This window comes from Miniopterus natalensis, chromosome 1, assembly GCF_054644295.1.
Source record: "Miniopterus natalensis isolate mMinNat1 chromosome 1, mMinNat1.hap1, whole genome shotgun sequence".
Lineage (NCBI taxonomy): Eukaryota > Metazoa > Chordata > Mammalia > Chiroptera > Miniopteridae > Miniopterus > Miniopterus natalensis.
Window position 1 is genome coordinate 129327745 of NC_142081.1, and position 21170 is coordinate 129348914.

Sequence of the window (21170 nt, forward strand, 5' to 3'; positions counted from 1 at the left end):
AGAAGAATAAAACTACCTGGCCCTGGCCTGGTAGCTCAGTTGGTTAGAGTGTCATTCTGATAAGCCAAGTTTTCGGGTTTGATTCATGATCAGGTCACATACAAGAAATAACCAATGAATCAAAGTGGAACAACAAAGCGATATTTCTGTCTCTCTAAAATCAATCAATAAATTTAAACAGACACAAAAGTAAAAGGCATTGTCATTTATCTCCTCAGTACTGAGATTAGATTATAGAAATAATCGTATTTAACATTTTACAATTCTGTCAAAAGATAATTTTTTTCAAATATAGGTTGGTTATTCCAAGTTTTGTCTGCACTCTAAAATGAAAATGATTTTAATCAAATTATGGAGAGAAAATTTCATAAAAATACCTTAAACAAATTTTTTTTTTTAAATTTACCATTTTAACAATTTTTTAAAAAATATATCTTTATTGATTTCAGAGAGAGGAAAGGAGAGGGAGAGAGAGAGAGAAACATCAATGATGAGAGAGTCATTGATCAAGCCCACAACCAGGGCATGTGCCCTGACCAGGAATCGAACCCTGATCGCCTGGATCCTAGGTTGACGCTCAACCGCTGAGCCATGCCCAGCCGGGCTTTAAACAAAATTTTTAAGTGTAATTTTATCAGTTTGGACTTTGAAAATGTGTGCATTTTAGGAATTTATTTTTAAAAGAAAGTTATAAACAGAGGAAAGCACAAAATTACAATGGGTAAGACCTGGACTGTATCACCAAAATCCACTATACCAACGCAGACGTGATAAAATCATCCTATTTCATGTTAAATTTGTTGTTTATTTTGCCTTATAAGTGCCATTTGCCTTTTGTTAGGACATAATTTGCTAGTTAATTTATTTTGAGATAAATCTAATCACATAAGGTTTAAAATTCAATGGCATTACTCTTAGGAATTGCTTAACTACAAACAAAAATCAAAGGTCTACAAAGGAGTACTACCAAGGAAGGTTCAGTGTTCAAGATCTATTACACTTGTGTGAAACATGTTGCTTCCCAGGCAGAGGGACTTCCAGAGCATTTGGACTGATTCTCTCAGAAGTCATGGTAACATTAATACTGTGTGCAATTAGCCATCTGAGATAACATCCTGAGCAATTTTAAATATGTGGAGAATTTGAGAGCAACAAAGTCTCCAAGGTTATCTTAGAATAATGTCAGGGAGGCAGGACTGTTACAGGATTATAATTTAATCAGAAGACACCTACCCAATCATATTTTATCTTATTTGGAGAAGGGCCAGTTGGTCAACTAAAGCCTTGTGATGGTTTATTTTATGTGTTAATTTAGAAGGGCCATGAGGTGCCAGACAATTGGTCAAACATTTTACTGGGTGTGTCTATGAGGGTGTTTTGGATGGAATTTACTTTCATCCAAAGTAGAGCAGCTTGCCCTCTTTAATCTGGGTGGGCCTCATCCAGTCAGTTGAAGGGTGGAATAGGACAAAAATCTGGTCCTCCCCCAACTGACTACCTTTGGACTTCATCTGCAACATTGATTCAAAGTCTTGCCTAATGGCCTTTGAACCAGAATATCAGTTTTCCCTCGCTCTCCTACACCATTAGCACACCTTGCAGATTTTGGACTATCAACCTTCATACGTGAGCCAATTCCTTATAATGCATATTATAAGTCACTTCCCCTGTTCTTATTCCATGTTCACCATATACCCACATTACTGAATTTCTAGTGTAACTGACAACACAAAAATGTACTCAACCTGCAAAGCTGAGGACCTGACACTTGACAACAGTGAAAGCACAGTAAACGCCAAATCTAGGGCTCTGCCTGGGTGCCAGCTTGATTCGCCAAAGCAGTTCTTAGCATCACCTTGATGAACACGCCTTAGCATCTGAAGACACAACAAAATTCTAAAGCTTCTTTGCAAAGCATTTATTTTCTTCAGATGTGTTAATATCTGGTTAGATTTTAAAATTATTCAAACTGAAGAATAACTGCAAAAGTAACAGGAAAATATATTTATACATTTAATTTCCAAAACTAAGGCCATTTGAGGAAGCTATAGAGCTGAGGCACAAAGTAATTTTTGTAGTGTCCATCGATGAAACCCTTCCCACTGTTGTGTACAAACCAACAGGGAACATCTGCTCCAAACACTCTGTCTGTTCGGTAGTCCTTCTGTAGACCTCTGCAAAGAAAAGGGTGCGTATGGTTAGGGCACAGACCAAGGCATCCGGCCTGCAAATCTCGAAAGGAGACACGCTCTCCCCCTTGCTGTTCTTTGCACCCCTTCCACCACCATATCTGGCCACCCCCACCCATCCCCACTCCCCAGGTCATCTGAATCCGGGGCTTAGCGTTGGAAGGACAGAATAAACAGTGTGTCCTTAGATAATTCAAATAACCCTCACTGAGATTGACCAGCAGGGACTTTTCCTGCAAGGTAAAGAGTACAAGTTAACTTGGAAATGGAAGGAAAACGGGAACACAACCCTGCAGGGTTGTGGGCTTAACCTCACATACTCAAAAAGAAGGTTCTAGCTTTAATATAAAAATGTACATTCTCTGGCACGATGGCATGTGGGTATTTTTACGATTGTTTCCTTTGATCAGCTTTTTCTATTACCCAGCTTGTGACCATAGATAGGGCTTCTAATATATGAAGGTGAGAACAACACGTTAATCTTGGCATTTCATGTACATATTTATATATGTAGTCATCGTTTTCATTGCCGATGGCTGAACTGCAGTGTCCTTATGCATATGTTACATATGCATCCATTCCCGATGAACTGTTTAGTTTGACATAGGTAATGCTGTGAGTCCAATCCTAGTAGGAGTCCTTTTTGTCACTGTCATATGCATTCAAGGCGTACCTGGTGACAGTCAGCTTATGTCCTTTCACCTCCATGCTCGCCTCTGGCTTCTCGGGGTCCTTCCCAGGTCGTTCATTGAAGATGTGTATCTTCGGCTCATTCATGAACTGGCCTAGTAAGATAAAGCCCAGACAGTGATTGGCATGTAACCCAAGAATAAATCAAAAAACAACCAGGCTGTCCATTCAATCCAAGCTATTATTTGGTCCTCTCTCCAGAATTTCTGGGGTATAAAGACATACTCAGAGGACAAGGGCACAGCAACAGGGAGATGGTCCTTCCTGAGAGCAAAGCTGTGCTGCTCACCCCATGGTCACTTGACATATGAGGCTGATCCATTGGGTCGGAAGTAAAATCTAATGCTCTGATTGGGGTGGGGGTGAAGGTCAGCTCCTGGGGGCATAGCTCCAGTCACAGAAACAGGTTAGTGTGTGGTGTCACATGCTTAAATTGGAACCATTCTTTAAAAAATAGGGAAAGTTGGCCTAGATGTCCTGCTTGTCATCGCAGACTTCTTAAGCCAGCTCACTTCTCTTCAGTTAGAAAAAAATTTTCAGCATAAAACTTAAGATTTATCTGCCCCTTCTCTTAATTTGCCCAGTTCATGACGATGAAATCCTGGTTCTGAGAAAACCTTGTTTGGAACAGCAAAGGTCCTGGCCATACCATTACCGAGTCACCCTGCACTGCTACGTTGGGTTGCATTGATCATGTTTTTACTTTCTGTATATTATGATGTTTGACACCTTAAAAACCCTGTCTGGCTGGGGAGAAACTGCCTCTCCCAGGGCTAGCCAATTCTGAAAGATAGCAGAGGACTCCACTCCACCAGGAGCTTGCCTTTGGTATACAAGTAACCAACCCAGAGCCAGACCCCTCTGCCCAGCCTGTATAACCCAGAAATCATTCCAGGGCCAGGTGTCCGGCAACTAGACACCATTCTATAGCCCAAAGTCCATGTGGGGTTACTCAGGCACCTTCATAAATTAAGACCGGGGCTCAGAACATGCATCCTGTGCTTTTTAGTTCACAACTGTCACTTTCCCAAGTTCTAACCACCGTTATCCAAAGTTGCTCAAGCCCTAGCATGGTCCCACGCTTGTCAGATGGTTGATCAACACTTTACCTATTAGTCCGTGTGCTTTGGGTGAAAACTTGTTTGTGGGGGGAATGTAGATCCCCAAAAAGTCTACGTTGATCGGATGCTTCTTCCAAACGCGATGAAGTAACACAGAGAAGGACATCTCCTTACCGAGGGTGATCTTCATGGTTTTCTCTTTCTCCACCGAGACCAGCACCCTAGTGGGAAAGTTGAAATGGAATGAACAATTCCAGAACAGACTCTTCGTAGAAAGTCATGCCTCTCACCCCTAATAAGAACGCTCATTCTTCCCGGTACAATCCCACTAGTTTTATAAGACCTGTACCATGTTTTTGCCTCAGAATGCTGTTTTAACTCCCAGCTCTGAAATTCTGTCAATTGATATGTTTGCTTATACAGATACTAATGGGAAGATGTTATTCACAGGGCACAATCATAATGTTCCTGAGCATGTCTGACATAGAGTTGCCTGTGGATTTCAGCTGATGAACTCATTCACTTACCCAACATGTATTTATTGAGTACTTACTATGTGCCAGACACTAGGCTAGAACTGAGACACCCGGTGATCAAAACACAGGGTTCCTGCTGCCAGGAACAGGGGAGTAGGTAACAAAAATGTTTCTGGAAACCAACTTCTTCATATTTAAAATGATGATTTTAAGGTCTCTGTTTATGATGCAGATGTGAGGATTTATTTATCTAGTGTGTCAAGGACAGGCCCGAGTTCACACATTATAATACTTGCCTCTGATTAATGACCTGAGCTGTGTCAGACCAGGACAAGACTGAAGTACGGGTGCCCTGGGTCAGGGTGATGGTCTCGGTGCTAACTTCTATTTTCGTGTCTTCACTTTGGAAATAAAATCCCAGTTTTCCAAAATAGGTGCTTAGTTTTCCATTCTTGGGCTTCTTGGCACCAATGAGCTGTCCATTGACCAAAACCCCTACAGAAAAAACACACACACACAAAAATTTTCCCTCTCTTGTGTGCCATTCTTTTTTCATGTGTGGGCACCAAAATTCAAATTTATAAAACTTGACAATATGGAAAAATTATTATTATTTTGCTTTAGGATTTACATAACACTTTTCCCTTTGTAACTCTCACTATAGAAGCATGCTTTATTATAGTTTAATTATATTACAAAATCTGCTAGTTCATACTGAGGGAGAGCATTTTACCTATAATAGTTCAAACACTTGGGAATCTATTTATAATTTATTTTTCTCACTAATTATTGGAGTTTGGAAAATATAGGACTTCTATTAAGATGAGAAAGAAAGAAATCCCAGGCAGTGACAGTGTAGGGTGACAAAGATCTAATTGTCTAATTGAAATATAACATCTTTTTATTTTACCTGATTCTGGATCAGAAACAAGGTTGAGGATTTTTCCGGGTTCTGAGTCAATATTGAAACAAATATTATTTTGGCTTTTTGGTAGGTAGATGATGAAGTGCGGGTCATTTTCAACTGGAAAATATGCAAAGAAAATGAAAACGAAACAATCATAGAAGGGAACAGGATTTTGAAAAATATTTTACTCCTAAACATCATTAATTTAACAAGAACAAATATTTATTGTGCTTCTACTATATGCTCAATACTGTTCTAGGCACTGGGGGACCCAGTGGTCTGCACCCACTGTACCTCCTCACGCGGCCTCCATCACGGCTTTAAGTTATTTTATGAATATAGTGGATACTTACTCTGTAGCTATCCTATGTGCACTAGGCTAGAGATAAAAATGAATAAGCCACAAGGAATAAGACGCACACAGACACACTACATATATACACATATATACGCATATACATATATACATACACACATACATACATATATCACATATAAATATATACACACATACACACATACATATATACTATGTAGTAGGTTTATATACAGTGAGTGTATAGATATGTATTTTATTAAGTAGGCATGCACAGTGCATAAAAATAAAGAAGACAAAGTACTATTAGTTGGCATACAGATTGCTGTTAATTCATTCCAAGAGCAATGAAAGATCAAGCTGCTCCCAAGGAAGTACTCCTTTGAGACTGGATACCATTATTCTGGCTGATCTTGCTTGTTTGTTTGTTTGTTCAACCATTCGACAAATATTTAGTGAGGAAATAAGCAACTATGTGCAAAACACTCAATTAGGCCATGCTTGGTGCAGATATAGATCAGTCATGGCCTTCAAGAAAGTTGCCCGGCCGGGCGTGGCTCAACGGTTGAGCATCGACCTAGGATCCAGGCGATCGGGGTTCGATTCCAGGTCAGGGCACATGCCCACATCGATCAATGACTTTCTCATCATTGATGTTTCTATCTCTCTCTCTCCCTCTCCTTTCCTCTCTCTAAAATCAATAAAGATATATTTTTAAAAAAAGAAGAAAGTAACCATTTAATGAAGGAGTGACAAAGATTCTCACCTTGACCAAACTCTCCTCAGGCTCCCCTGAACTTTCAACAGGCCTCAACATTTGGACTTCCCTGTTGGTCTCTGCGTTGTTCTAGTCTAGCAAAAATCCTGCTAAGTTCATTTAACCAGAAACTCCACCCTCATATCTGATCACCCTTGCTATGTGATCTGGTTTCTATTCCCCTCACCCCACTCCCCCCAGGTGATGTCTGATCGGACCAGCCTGCCTTCAGCAAGAATCCTCTTAGGGGTGTTTAGCCTGAACGCCCTTCCCCTGGTTGTTCGCTCTTAGAAAGCTTTCATCACGGACCCCCACCCTGCTTCTTGTCTATAAAGTCCCACTTCCCCATGCTGTATTTGCAGCTGAGTGCAATCTCTCTCGCCACTGCCAAACCCCATTGCACTGGTCCTTATGCCCATCCCCCCTTGAATAAAATTTTCCTTACCATGCTTTCACAAAAGTCATGAGTAACTTTTTGCTTTAACAATTCGAATTATTTTTTTCTTCCAAGGAAGCAGACATAACCACTAATGTAAGCTAAACAAAGTAAATGATACAAAATAATGGCCCAAGCACAACGCCCCTGCGAATGAAGAGGCAAAGATGATTGACCCCACCTGGGAAAGTTGAGAATGGCCTTATGAAGGATTTGGCTTTTGAACTAAGTCTTAAAGGTAGGAGGAGAAGGGAAGACTAAGACTCAGGAAAGAGAGAGATTTTATTCTGAGTGGACAGAATGAGGGATGGCATGGAGGTAGAAAAGTTGATGATGTGTTTAGAAAATAACTCAATGAGACTAGAGGATGGGTTCTTGAAGAATGTAGAAAAAGATCGGACTAAAAATGTAGGTGATGGAGATCACGGAACACCATGCTAAAGAATGGACCTTTATTCTGTTGGATAACTATGAAAGGTTTTTGAGAATAAATGTGAGATGATTTGACCTTCATTTTAGGAAAATTTCGGTTATAGTACAAATTAAATATTGGAAAGTAGGCATAGGAAGATCGTTTAGCAGCTAAAATAGCAGTGACCCAGGCAAGATATGTTAAATTCACAAAACTAGGATGGTGAATGGGACTGGCGAGGGAGGGGAAATTTGGGAGACATCTGGTAAAATCCATCCTATCTGGTAACCAGTGTGTGTGTGGGGCAAACAACTTAGCAATGCCAGACTTCTAGCCTCAGAAATGGAAGGGATTGAAGAGGAAGGTTTGAGTTGAAACACTCACTGCAGTGGTTGGTTGTTTTCCAGGATAGAATTGGAAGAGTTGGCTGCCAAGCATGAACAGGCTGCTGTTCTCCAGATACCATCATCACATGCTCCTTGCAGACATTAATTCAACTCACTCTCCTTGGAGAGGACAGGTGAGCTGCCCAAGGGCACATCACGGAGTCAGTAAGTGCCAGAGCTATGACTCACAGCCAAGCTGTCTGATTACAAGCCTATTCTCCCAACCACTCAGATATACTCATTTATTTTCAAGTGTGTGTTTTGAAATTTGGAATTGAGAATAAACTAATCCAGAGTAGAAGCAAGACCTTGTATTTCTTTGTGCCCCTCACACCACCAAGCTCTTGCTATGTACTCAGTCAATACTTGCTTAATTGATTTTGTGCTGGGGCTGGGCACTAGAGGGCATCATTAAAACACAGAACAAAAGGTTCTTAACTCCTTTTTAAAAAGTATTTTAAAAAATCACTTAAATATGCTTCCTTCTTCGTTCTACACAAATATGGTGTTTTGAAACATTTCGTTTGAAGGAAATTGTTTTTAGTTTTTGTTAAAGATAATAATTGTTTTTGCCATTTTAATTAATCCAGATACCACCAATCAAACCTTCTCATAAGCAAACGAATCAATGCTGTCACATTGAGTTGATATAGTTCTAGGCTTCTAGGCAACAGGAATGAAACATCATCTTTAAGTCGGTCTGCGCAGCCTAAATTTTGATTAGGGTGAAAGTAGATTGAGGGCTCCCGTGACTAATTTCATAGATTCCTAGGGCCTGGGGTCCATGAGCCTAAGAGTAGCCAGTGCTTTTTGAGCTTCTACTGGGAACCAGGAATTTATCTTATAGCCACCTTGCAGAGGAGGCTTTACCATGCCCATTGTATAGGGGGCTACCTTTGGGAGGTAATTTAGATTAGGTCAGGAGAGTGGGGACCCCATGATGGGGTTAGTGTCCTTATAAAAAGATACACCAGAGAGTTTGCTTCTAGCTCTCTCTCTCCAGAGTCATGTGAGCTCACAGGAAGATGGTAGCCACCTACAAGCCAAAAACATGAAATCCACCTTGCAGGCACCTTGGTCTTGGACTTCAACCTCCAGAACTGTGAAAAATAAATTTCTGTTGTTTTACCCACCCAGTCTATGGTATTTTGTTCTGGTGGCCCAAGCTGACTGACTAACACATGGAGTTATCTTCTTTTGATGGAAGGCAGTGATGCCTATAAAGTCACCTAGTCTCCCAGGCCCAGTGATTGTGTTAATGCATATAAGTGCTCACAGATGATGATCTGATTGGGACGTGGGATGTGAAGGCCACGTGGAAGTCCTCTCACCTCTCATCACGTGTGGAGGAGGAGTGCTCTCAAGCACAGAAGCTCCTTTCGCAGGCATTGGGATCCTTGGCGTTGGTGAAGGGTTGACCCAAGATGGGAGTGAACTTGGAGCAACTTTGCTGCCATAATACAGGGCACCTGGGTGGACAAAAACCTGTATCCATTAGTTTCCAGGCTTATTTTTCCATGTAAGTTGTTTACAATTTCAACAATTATGCAGACCCCAGGGGTTCTCGGCTAAGGTGTCCTCCCATCATTTTTATTCCTGAGCTCTCTCTCCATGGCTCCCTCTGTCATCATGCTGGGGGGCTGTTGTAGGGTTCTCTCCAGAGTCTGGGAGCTGGGCTGGGGTTTGCAGCAGGAGGAGCTGCCCCACAGAGTTTGAGAAGGGCCTCATGCTTTCAGCACAGGCCGGGGGGATAATGTCCTGTCCAGCCCCAGGAGAAGTCCCGGATTATGGTCGGCATCTTCCTGATGCATTCCTATTTACCTGTTAAAAACAATCTGAGCAATTTAGTTTTCCTAAGAGGTTCCCCTACTGTTTACAAAAAATTCATTCTGCTTTCTGATATCCAATCAGTCTCCCGTCTTTGAGAAACAAATGCCAGGCCACCTAAGCATTTTATTTAGGTGATACAATGTCATCTAGATATGCCAGTCTATCTACAGAAACTTAGCTGTGAGGCCCCAGCCTCAGGTAACTGAGAGGTCAGAAGTCAGAGTTCCTTGAATCCTGGGCCACTCCAGGATAGTTGGCATCTCAAGTGGACAAAATTAAAAATTCAGAAAACATTCCCTTTAGCGTATGCAGGTCATTTTCAAGACTATGTTTTGGCAGTCCTTAAGAAGGAGAGGGAGGAAGCAGGAGAAAAACCAAGATCTTCTCAACTGGGGCACAGCACCCTGGGGTGTGTCTTGGGACTTTCCACAGAACACAGAAACCACAGATAAATTTTCAGGCAATTTCTAGGTTCTCAACTTCCACATACACTCTTTCCTAAGAACATCCCTTTCTCCTACTTTACAAGCAGAAGGCATGCTCCCTCCCTGCTTTCCCTCACCAAAAACCTCCCAGGAACCAAGGAGTCCTGTTGAAAACTGGTGAAGTACCAGAAAGCTGAATGACTCCAATGACTGGGAAACAAATTCATTCACACGTCAGAGAGCTCCAATTCTTCGTTTCTACAGAATTGGAGTAGGGCCCAACCTGTCATCGGATAGATCATTAAAAATAATATTTGAATAGTAGATCCATATGTGAGTTTTGTCATATAATTTCAAAAAAGTTCTGGTAAGTGAACGATGTTGCCATAACCAAGCGCTTTCCACGCCTATCATCTTATCAGTGTCTATAAGGTTTATCTGGACTTATGCCCATAAAACACTTTTTTTAAAAAAAGTAGAGTTGATGCTGAGTCTTGGCTCTTTCAATTACTAATAAATAACATTTACCTGTAGATACATGAAAAGTACACTCAGCCACATTTTTCTCATTAAAAGATGATTTCTAAGAAAATAGCACATCCTGTGTATATCAAAATTTAAAATATATTTATATTATTTTGATGAATTGTCTACTCATAGTAATTTTCATAAAACTCAATGCAGAAGAAGACTTTGAACACTCAGAATCTTATGGTCACAGGAAATGAAAAAAATTTAAATTTGTACACCTATTTTACTTGCAGAGGAGTAAAATGATCAATAAAAGACTTTCATGCATAAAAATACATTATGTTAGAATATGATTCTGCCAGAGAAGTGGAATGGAAATATAAGTTAGACTAAGAAAAAAAGGAACAATATAAAATTTCTAATAATGAAAACAGAATTTGTTCATGTATTTTTAAACGGATGATGGTATCAAATCAGGTGTTTGATTTCATTGGATACACTTAAAAGAGTTATATCACAGTTTCATTTTTAAAGCTCAGTCTTTACAATATGCCAGACAGTAAATTTGTTGCAAGTACTTAAATAAGATGAAAGAATTTTAATGTTAATTTTTTAAATGTATGAAGGGGAACATAAGTTTGCGAAACTCCTTTGGAAAACACCTGAGCAAAAATGTTTGAAGATCACACCACAAACTATCCTTAAAGTAAATAGACAGGAAGAGCTCTTCAGGGGGAGGGGTGGGGAGAGTGGGGGGGACACGCAGGCCTCAGAGCTAGAGGCGGACCGGGGCTGGGAGAACGGCAGAGGTTCGAGGACCTTTACTCGGCCTACAAAAGCTGACCCTTAATTTCCTCCGCCAGATTGAAACACCGACCTGAGCAGCAAGAATGGTCTTGCGGAGGGGAGTCGGCCAGCATGCGCTCATTCCCCGCCTCATTCTCAATCACCATGGCCGTGAGTGGGGTCACTATGTGATGTTCCAGTGACATCTGCAGGATTGTTTTTGTAATTTTCTTTTTGGCAGCAGCTGTAGGAGCCAGGCTTCTGTACTCAAGAAACAGAGGCATTACAGAGCGTCGGTTTATTTAAGGCTGAGTTAAAGTCTCCCAACTCTGCCACTTCCAGTGTCCAACCAGGACCCTGGGGGGCCGCAGGGAGAACAGAACTGAGTGTTTTATCAAGTCATGCAGTCCTAAGGAATTTTTTTAATAGGCTTGATTTGTGTAGAGCAGTTTTAGGTTCACAGCAAAACTGATGGGAAAGTACAGCGATTTCCCATATAACCCTCACCCCCAAACTCCCCCATTATCAACATCCCCACCGCAAGTACATTTGTTACAATCCATGAACCTACACTGACGTATCATCACACAAGGTCCACGGCGACGTTAGGGTTCACTCCTGAGTTGCATAGTCTATGGGTTCGGACAAATGCGTAATGCCGTGTATCCAGCGCTATCGGATCATACAGGGTAACTTCACTGCCCTAAAACTCCTCTGTGCTCCACATGGCCATCCTCCTCCACCACCCCAGCAGCAAACGATCTGTTTTACAGGGATGGTTCTTTAAAAATCAATATTTAACTTTTGCAGCAATTTATTACCTACTTTTTTTTTTTAAATACTATCTACTTTTAAATGCACCCAGTGTGCTTCTGTAAAGGGGCAGCAATATTTCTCACTCACTTCAAAGCCACAAGCTTACAGCCGTGTATCTGTTTTATAATCTTATTGACATCATAAATTTTCTCTGTGAGCAGTTAGTTATATACATTTCCTCCAATCTAGTTCAGATGACCCTGTTCCATCTCTTTGAGAATCTGCTAGAACAGGTAGAGCAGGCTCAGGAATGATCACCTTTTTATCCAATACCTGTACGTAACTCTGAAGCAGGTGGTCAAAGAACCATCCATTACTCTAGAAATATAGTTTTTATTTTTATTTTATTTTATTTTTTAAAATATATCTTTATTGATTTCAGAGAGAGGAAAAGAGAGGGAGAGAGAGAGAGATAGAGATAGAAACATCAATGATGAGAGAGCCATTGATCGAGCCCGCAACCCGGGCAAGTGCCCTGACCAGGAATCGAACCCCGATCGCCTGGATCCTAGGTCGACGCTCAACCGCTGAGCCACGCCTGGCTGGGCCTAGAAATATAGTCTTTATATTGGACAGTTTCAATGCAGGTCAGCTGAGGAACCAGGGACAAAACAGATGACTATTAGGGAGCCCTTCCTTATGTGATATAATCACACAACTGTAGATTTCTCTTTGGACAATAACCTGTTCAGTCACAGACAAAACTAACTGTGGTGGCACAGTCTGAACAGTGATTTCTTATTTGTTTATCTTCACCCAAGGATATGTTGATTGATTTGAGAGAGAAAAGAAGGGGGTGTGGGGGGAGAGAGACAGAGAGAGAGAGAGAGAGAGAGAGAAACATCGATCGGTTGCCTCTAGTACATGCCCACAAACAGGGATCGAACCCCCAACCTAGGTATGTGCTCTGACTGGGAATTGAACCAGCAACCTTTTGGTGTACCGGACAGCGCTCCAACCAACAGAGCCAGGGCTGAACAGTGATTTCTCCTGGAGGTGGGGGTGGGGGTTGAGTGAGGAGAACCAGGGAACCTTCAGAGATGAAAGAAGTCTTCTATACCTGGATCTGGGTGTGATTACATGGGTGATGTATATAAAAATCCATTAAACTGTTCACTTAAAATCAATAAAATCAATGCACTTCACACACTTTATGCATGTTATACCTCAAAACAAAATAAAATAAGGGTGAACTCAGCTTTAGTTGAAGTGCTTGGACCCGTGGAAATTAATCATCCAAACTCTGTAATAATCTGCTGCATTTCTCAGTTCTAATCTTTTTGTGCTACCACAAATATTCAAAGCAAATCTTGCCGTTTTGCAAATCCCCGAGGTGTATGCACTTCTTACCGCTCAGCTAGAAGTTGGTTGATTGTCAGATAGGCCCACAGTTTCCTGGTGAAATCAGGATCTGCATGCTTGTCTTTCGATAGAAAATCCTCCAAGTCGTCCATTTGGGCCAGGGTCTCCAAGACTAACTCTGTGTTGGCCTGGACGGTGCAAGGTTCAGTTCAGAGACACCAGGGGAACAGAATTACAGTTAATCAATTCACATTTTTTGTATCTACCGTGAGTGAACCAAGGTACTATGCAACGTTATGGGGAACGCAAAATAATTCAAAACAATACAAAAGAGGAAGTTAAGTGCGTACTTCCAGAGTTTGCAATTCGCCTGGGACGAAAAAGGTAGGGATTTACACAGTAGTTGGGAAGGGCATGGATAGTCTCATGCCTTCCCTTTCACTATTGCTTTTATTGTACATCATGGTTCTTGGGTGCAGTGTTATCCTGTTAATACACAAGATGGACTCTATCCAGGGGACCAGTTAGTATTTTTAGAATAAGCAGATAAACCGAAGTACCGAAGTTGCTGTGATAATGCTCTTTAATTGCTCTGATTGTTCAGGGTCAAATTTTCCTGCCACCACAATCTCTGAGCCTCCAAAATAATTATGGAAACTGTTCTGAGTGACATCCGTGACTGACGTATGGGGATAATTGAACTGGACGTTCCGGAGCAATGGAGTAGAGACCTGGTTGTAGAATTTCTACAATTCATAAACAAACAAACAAACAAAAAACAGAGAAATCATTATTTTCATACCACTTGATAGGTCTAAAGCATTTTTCTCTGAGATTCTTCAAATAATTAACAGATGTCTCTTATTCTCACAGGACCTCTGTGGAAAGTTATGGGACAAGGAACATTCTCATAATTATCAGACAAACTGAGATATAGAAAAGATAAAAACTTGCTAAGGACATTACCGTTGACTTAAGAGTCTAGCATTTTCCCCCTATTATGACCAACATGAACAGCTCATGGGCACTCATAATCAGAAAAGCCAGCTAGGTTGATATTCCCCAAATTAGAACTTATCCCTGTCTGTCCCCAAGTTTAAATGTGGAGCCCACCATTGATATATGGTACCTGGCACTGACAGAGGGTGGGGTAAAGTATGTGCTTCTCCTACACCTTTGCTTGTGCATTTAGTCAAAACAAACAATTCATATTCTTTATATGTAAGGAGACTTATAGGCTACAGCTTAATCGGTGTTGCATTATAAAAAGTTGATATTCAAGATGCCTATGTACTTTAAAGAGAAAACACGGTCATGCTGCTAAAGAGGACCAACTACCTGGGGGGACTGGAGAGCCACGAGAAGCTGATAGTGCCTCGGAAAAGTTGTTCAAGGGGTAGGGCAGTGCCCATGGCCTTGCTCCTCTCATCTCACTGCTAATGCAGATGCACAAGTAGGCTGGGGTGCATGAGAAAGGAATGGACACTTTATTCTTGCAACCGAGTACAGCTGAAATAATGACAAGTTTCATTTAAATCTGGCCACCTTTTAGGTATCAGATTCTGCTAATTGAATGATTTTTGAGTGAAGAAAAACAAAAAAGAATGGAAAAAAATGTTACTTTGAGCTGGAAAGAAGTGTCCTGGTTTCCATAAATCCTTTGAGCAATTCCTCGGTTTTCATTGGATAGTCTCTTCAGAAAATCATAATCAACATCAAATCCTATCCCCAAACTGAACAAGGAGATGTTGTCTCGAATGTTCTGCTTCACGTTTTTCTGAATTTTTGACAACTTTAGTTCACCTAAAGATAATGATGGCAGAAAGGAAAGGAATGAGGAGGCAACGTTATACAGTTCTTGGAAAAGCCATGGAGAGCAGCTGAGCAAAATTTGTCAAAATTAAAAACTCACTCTTTGATCCAGTGACTCAACTACTGGGAATTTTTCTTACAGGTGCACTCATGCATGTTGAAATGAAGTATGGGCAATGGTACACAGTAACATAATTAGAAATAGCCACATATTAGAAAAACAAATGTACACCAATGAGGAGATTGGTTAAGTTATGATACATTTAAATTGTGATATGCTATACAGTTACAGAAAAGAACAAGGCAACTCTATATATTTATTTTGAAAATCTGAAAGACATTTTAAAGGGAAAAATAATGTAATAATTTGTTTATGTAGGATGTATTTGTATACATGCATGCATATGTGTATGTACATATGTGTGTATATGTATTCACATATATGTGTATATGTATGTATATATAATATGCAGACATACATAGAATATCTCTGGGAAGATACACAAGATATTGGTAATGAGTGACTGCCTCTGGGCACAAGAACTGGAGAGTTGAGGGACAGGAGTGAGAAACAGACTTAATTTTTTATTTCATTTCCTTTTCTTCCTTACGATTTTATTCTGAAATTGAATTTTCAAGTAATCTGACCCAAGGGGGAAAAACCCACGGAATCTGCAGCAAATACATGACAACCGCCCTTCTGGTTTCACTGTTGACGAAACCGTTGCTCTTTGTCTTTCTAAAATGTGGGGTGCCATTGTCAGGATGGTTTTCCTCCCACCGAGCTGTCTGGCACAGGAGAGGTACAGTCCTTGTCCACGTGACAGTCGGCAACAGAATGTAGCATTCACTCTTAACTATATTTGTCAGTGTAAAAAGACCAACAAAACAAATAAACAAATAACAGTACATAATAGAAGCAGGGAGATGTTGAGCCACTTTGTGAATAAGAAAAGTGCTTAACATACAGGATGTGTCAGAGAGAAGTAATTTCTCTGGTTGCAGTGGGGACCTGGGGGAGGTATGGGGAACAACCAAGGCACATTACTGAGGACTCCAGGGCACAGCTGGAGACCTGGATCAGTCCTCGTCACACGCCTGCCCTTTCACCATCTCAAAACCTTACATTGAGGAAATAAATGCATCTCACCCGTACGCATTAGCAACCGTCATAGCATACGATTACGATTAAAATTAAAGTTTTTCCAGGTTATAGAGTGACACAGAGGTATTCAAGGAAATCACTGAAAAATGTCTGGGCAATGGTTTAAGCAGGGTGAGTGTTTCAGGGTCAAAAGAAGGTTTTTTTTTTTAGGAAGCATGGTTTTAAAATGGTTTAGAAAGTCAGGCCTGTGCCATTAGATTTCCCACTGTTAACGAATCCCATTCCCAAGAAAGACAGTCAAAATACTTTTACTAGAAAACTGAAGGGCTACTTGCCTACTGTTGGATCGCCGTCAGAAACCAAAATGATCAGAGAGACTGAGTTGGGGTCTAACAGTCCCAAGTTATTGGCTTCATTCAAGATAAAGATGGCCCGCAGGAGCGCCTCGTTGATATTGGTGCCTGATAAAGTAATAAAATGTGCTTGTTCTGTTATATGCTCTTCCTTTGCACAGAAACACTCATCTTGGGTTCAGGTTCATCTGTCTGGTGATTACTCAAGAATAATTTATTCAATATCCAAATCATTTGCTTGCTTTCCAAACAAATGATTATTCAGTGGAAGTTTCTCACTCACCTCCATTGGGCTGGATTTTCTCAATATACCTCTTGGCATCTGCAATCTGTGTTTTAGTAGCTAAGACTAAATCATCTCTCCAGGTCCGCACATTGTGGTTGAAATCAACCACAGAGAATTGGTCATCAGTTCTCAGGTCATCCAATATGGTTTTCATTGCTTCCACTGTCTATTTCAACAGAGAAGGAAGTGTCTTAGTAAATAAGCCCTGAGCATAAAAAGAAAGGAGGAAGGCCAAGAATTCATCCTGGCCATCTTTCAAGTACTGACTCAAGCTATAATTTTTACAGAAACCCTCTTACATCCACCTGAGTCAACACAGGCCTGCCCCTCACTTATTCTGAACATGGATTGTCTACATTTTGAGACTTAAACTTTTACTGACTTATTTTGTTATGCACAACCACTTTGGCTAGTCTAACTTTAAGTTAAGGATTACAAACTTCAGGTTCTCCTTTAGTGGTGCCTAGAAATGAAATGTATCTCACAAGTCCATCTACTTACCCACTCTCTTAAACCGCTGCTTCTCATCTTTCTCTTCAAACCACCAACGCCTCCCTGCAAATGGCACTCCTGATCCCTAACACACTCCTTTCTTTTGTTTTAAAGTTTTTTTCATCTCACCACCATTGAAGATACTGTTAAGTGTGCTTATTATGTTTATTGTTTATCTTCTGTCCTCCTTCCTCCAGAACGTAAGCTCTGTAAGCTCCATGAGGTCAAGGATGATTTTTAAAAAGTGTTTTTGGCTGATTCTGTCATTGATGAACTCAGTGCCTGACACATAGTGGGTGCTGCATAAATGTTTATTAAATGGCTGGAGAAAGGAAAGAAGCGATAAATGAACTGTTGTGTTAGGGCAGTGGTTCTCAACTGAGGGCAATTTCCCCACCATGGGATATTTGGCAATATCTGAAGGGATTTTTGATAGTCATGACTGAAGGGTTGGTGCTACTGGCAAATAGTGGATAGAGGCCCTGGATGCTGCTAAACATCCTACAATGTACAGAGTGGCCCCTACCAACAAAGAATTGCCCAATCCAAAGTATCAATAATGCCCTTGTTGAGAAACCTGGTGTTGGAATATTAGCACAGTGGGCAGGGGCCACGAATTTCCTTTTTTTGGATGTTAAAAGAGTAGTGAACACTTGGGTAGTCAGAAACGGTTGTTGAATGAATGAATGAAGAGGCAGTAAGTTGTTCAAGTTGGTTAAATGAATGGATTGATGAATAAAATAAGAAATTTCCTTGTGTGTTCTTTAGAACTGCACCTATAATCTTTTAATGCTGAGTAAGCCTACATTGAGCTCCAAAAAGGAAGACATGAGACCAGGTGGCCTCCCTCAAAAAAATACAGTATGATTAGAAAAAACACTTATATAATGATTTCAAAGTTATTTGTGGACAGTGGCGAGATATTAAAGTAAGATGGTATGCAGAAGAACCAAAAGACTATGAAACAGAAGCATGATCAGAGTGAGAAGAGATTACACTGAGATACAATTTTTTAAATCGGAGACTTTTGAGATAAATTTCTGTGATTCACAAGCCATCTGGCCAGTGGCACTTTGTTATGGCAGCCTGGGCTGTCTATGACAAGCCCTGGGGGTAAGGTGCGCTGAATGATTGCATTGTTGGGAGGGGATCAGAGAAGTTAGGGAGTCCCACGTACCATGCTAACAAGGGGTACTTACTTGTTTCATTTTTATTCCCCACATTGAGCCACTGACATCGATGACAAAGAGGATGTTTTTGGGAATTGGGTCCATGTTGTCAGGAGCAAAAAAGTGGACAAAATATCCATTAAATACCTGAAAAACAAAACACATTTGTGGGCCAAACCATTTCCAATGTTTGGAATGTAGGAAGATGGGGACCTGGGGACTAAGAGAGGAGAGGTGAGTCATGGTGAGCAGGAGGCATGGTAGTCAAAGAATAGAACAGAGGTGGCAGCTTGGTGTCCACCTGTCTCTCCCTTCTTCCAGTTCCCCCCCTCTTTCCCTGTGAAGGCCCAAGCCCTCTCTGCAAGTTAACTCCCCAGGGTGTTTCACTTCTCTCCTCTCCACTCCCCTCCACTCCACCCAGTCTTCAATGACGGCCTCTGCTCCAGGCACCCTGCTAGCCAAGGTGAACCAGTCCTCCTGAGACCCTGTCCTCCTGAGCTCCCAGGGCCGTGGGGCATCCAAATAAGCAAAAAGGCAATTTGCAGCTCAGGTGTTAAGTGCTACCATCAGGAAAATAAAGGCTCTAAGAATGCCCAATAGAGAAACATCTAATTCAGAAAGTGGAGTCTTTCCCAAGGAAACGGCATCTCCACTGGACTTGAGTGTGAGTTTGGAGTTAGCCAGCCAGCATGGGGGTGGGCCAGGTTGGGGGTGGGTAGGTTTGGGGTGGAGAGTCCAGACAGTGCAGTGGCTCTGTGAGTGAATATGGCACGCTTGGGCTCTGCAAGTGGGTCAGCACTATGGGGCCACAGAATTCAAGCACCCAGGGAATTCGGGTGGATAGTCAGCAGGGCAGATCGTAAAGGACCATTATGGGCACTCTAGAGAGTTTGAATTCTTCTTGAGGTGAATGGGAAGCCACTCTGGCTGGATGCCTGGTCATCTCTTTAGCTTCTACTGCAGGCCATAATGATTGGCTCCCCTCATTCTTTCCACTGCCTTCTGGTTGTTTCTCCCAGGATCTTACAGGGTTCCCCTGCAGGGTGTGTAGCTGTGGATACTTCCTACCTCTCTGTTCCCGGAGAGAAGCACAGGCTTTGGATACCCCGCAAGGGGTCTCCCTCAGCACAGGGGAAATACAAACACACACTTAAGACATGACGAAGGGGAAAGGAAACTTTTCAGGAAATCTCACAATGCACATTGATCCGGGAATTCGCCACTGGCGCAGATCTTTCTCCAGGCTTTGCGTTTGCCCTCCTCCCAGCCCATCACCTCTGTGTGTGTTTTTTTTTTGATAGTCTAGTTGCAAAGGATCTTGAAAGGTTATGCAAAATTCCCATTTTGTTACTTTCTGTTACTCTTCACATGAGGCCAAGAAGTACCTTTCTGTGACAAGGACATGGGACCCAATGACCCTTTATTCAGTTTTCTTGATGGGAAAAGGTAATGTTTAGCATCACGTGAGTATGCTTTTAGCCCCGGCTCTCAGCCCTGACACCTGCCTTGGCAGCCGGCAGCTGTGCAGAGGCCAGGCCGTTTGTTCAGCAAGAGACACTTCTGTGGCCTCAGGGGCTCTCCGAGAGTCTGTTCTCACCCACCTCAAGTTTCCCGGCACTCTCCTCTCTGACCACGTCATACATCACCACCAGCTCTCCATCCACCGCGGTCTCGGAGCAGCTGGAACATTTTCTTTGCTGTGCTACTGTGGGCTTGAAGGACACATGGGCCTGGAAAGAATGGCAGTGTCAGAGCCCGGTCTCTGCCCCATGCCTCTGCCGGTGAGGGATTGTCAGCTGCATCTCATGCCCACAGGTAGAGAGCCATGGCCCAACGGCCCAGTGGACATTCTGCATTCTGGCAGCGTCTGTAGAATTGTTACTGGTGGAAGGCACAGCGCCAAGGCATGTGAGGGGAGCTTCCGGCAGCCTGTAGGGCTGTTGACCAGGTTTCAGGACCTTTTGTATATTTTTGGTCGGAGGAGAGCGCCAACACAGTCCCCCACTACCAAAAATTATGCAGTCGAGTTTCCCACATTTGGGGGAAATCACAGGGGTCAGCACAACCGACGTGCAATGGCTAAGCCTCAATTTTCAGGACTTCTCTAAAAAATTAATTAATTTTTTTATTGTTGACAGTATCACAGATGTCCCCCATTTACCCTCCTTTGCCCCCTCCTCCCAGGCCTCACCCCACCCCAGGCCTTCACTACACTATTGTCTGTGTCTATGGGCTATGCATATATGCATGTATGTTCTTCTGTTAATCTCTTCCCATCCCCCTAACTTCCCTCCCTCTGCCCTTTTTTAAGAGATTCAAAGAATTCCTCCATCCATCAATGAGAGAAATGGCTACCAACTCTAGTTCTGAAAGGTTCTTAGAGGAATTTGACTCTTCCATAGTTGGTTATTATTGGTCATTAAGGCAGAGAGGATTAAGCTGAATATCTTTTGCTGTGATTAATGTAAGTCCACCATATGTTATGTGAAAGTTGTCTTTTAGTTAGTGGTCAAGTAGATGACTTGGAGGAGATGAGGCTCCAACAAGGAGTCACTGGTCAAAATGCAATGAAACAAGTGGACGTTTTGTTTTGTATATCCTACTGAAGACCCTAGACTTTGCTCAGGGATCATTGCTTCTTCACACAGTTCCCTCAGCTCAACACCTGACCACTTTTCTATTTCCCAGGGCAC

The 21170-nt window shown here is 41.8% G+C and overlaps 1 protein-coding gene across 1 annotated transcript in view; it reads right to left on the minus strand.

Annotated features, from left to right (window-relative positions):
* Positions 1-2026: 2026 nt before the first annotated feature.
* ITIH2 (inter-alpha-trypsin inhibitor heavy chain 2) overlaps positions 2027-21170 on the minus strand; it is a 31995-nt gene continuing 12851 nt past the window's right edge. Inside the window, exons 8-21 of the mRNA XM_016219730.2 lie at positions 20079-20207; positions 18508-18624; positions 16814-16982; positions 16513-16638; positions 14882-15063; positions 13821-14006; positions 13309-13448; positions 11234-11403; positions 8962-9099; positions 5327-5440; positions 4713-4911; positions 3989-4161; positions 2863-2974; positions 2027-2174 (exon numbers count right to left, since the gene is read on the minus strand). Of these exons, the coding sequence (XP_016075216.1) occupies positions 2027-2174; positions 2863-2974; positions 3989-4161; positions 4713-4911; positions 5327-5440; positions 8962-9099; positions 11234-11403; positions 13309-13448; positions 13821-14006; positions 14882-15063; positions 16513-16638; positions 16814-16982; positions 18508-18624; positions 20079-20207 (2103 nt within the window). The remainder of the gene's footprint in view (positions 2175-2862; positions 2975-3988; positions 4162-4712; positions 4912-5326; positions 5441-8961; positions 9100-11233; positions 11404-13308; positions 13449-13820; positions 14007-14881; positions 15064-16512; positions 16639-16813; positions 16983-18507; positions 18625-20078; positions 20208-21170) is intronic.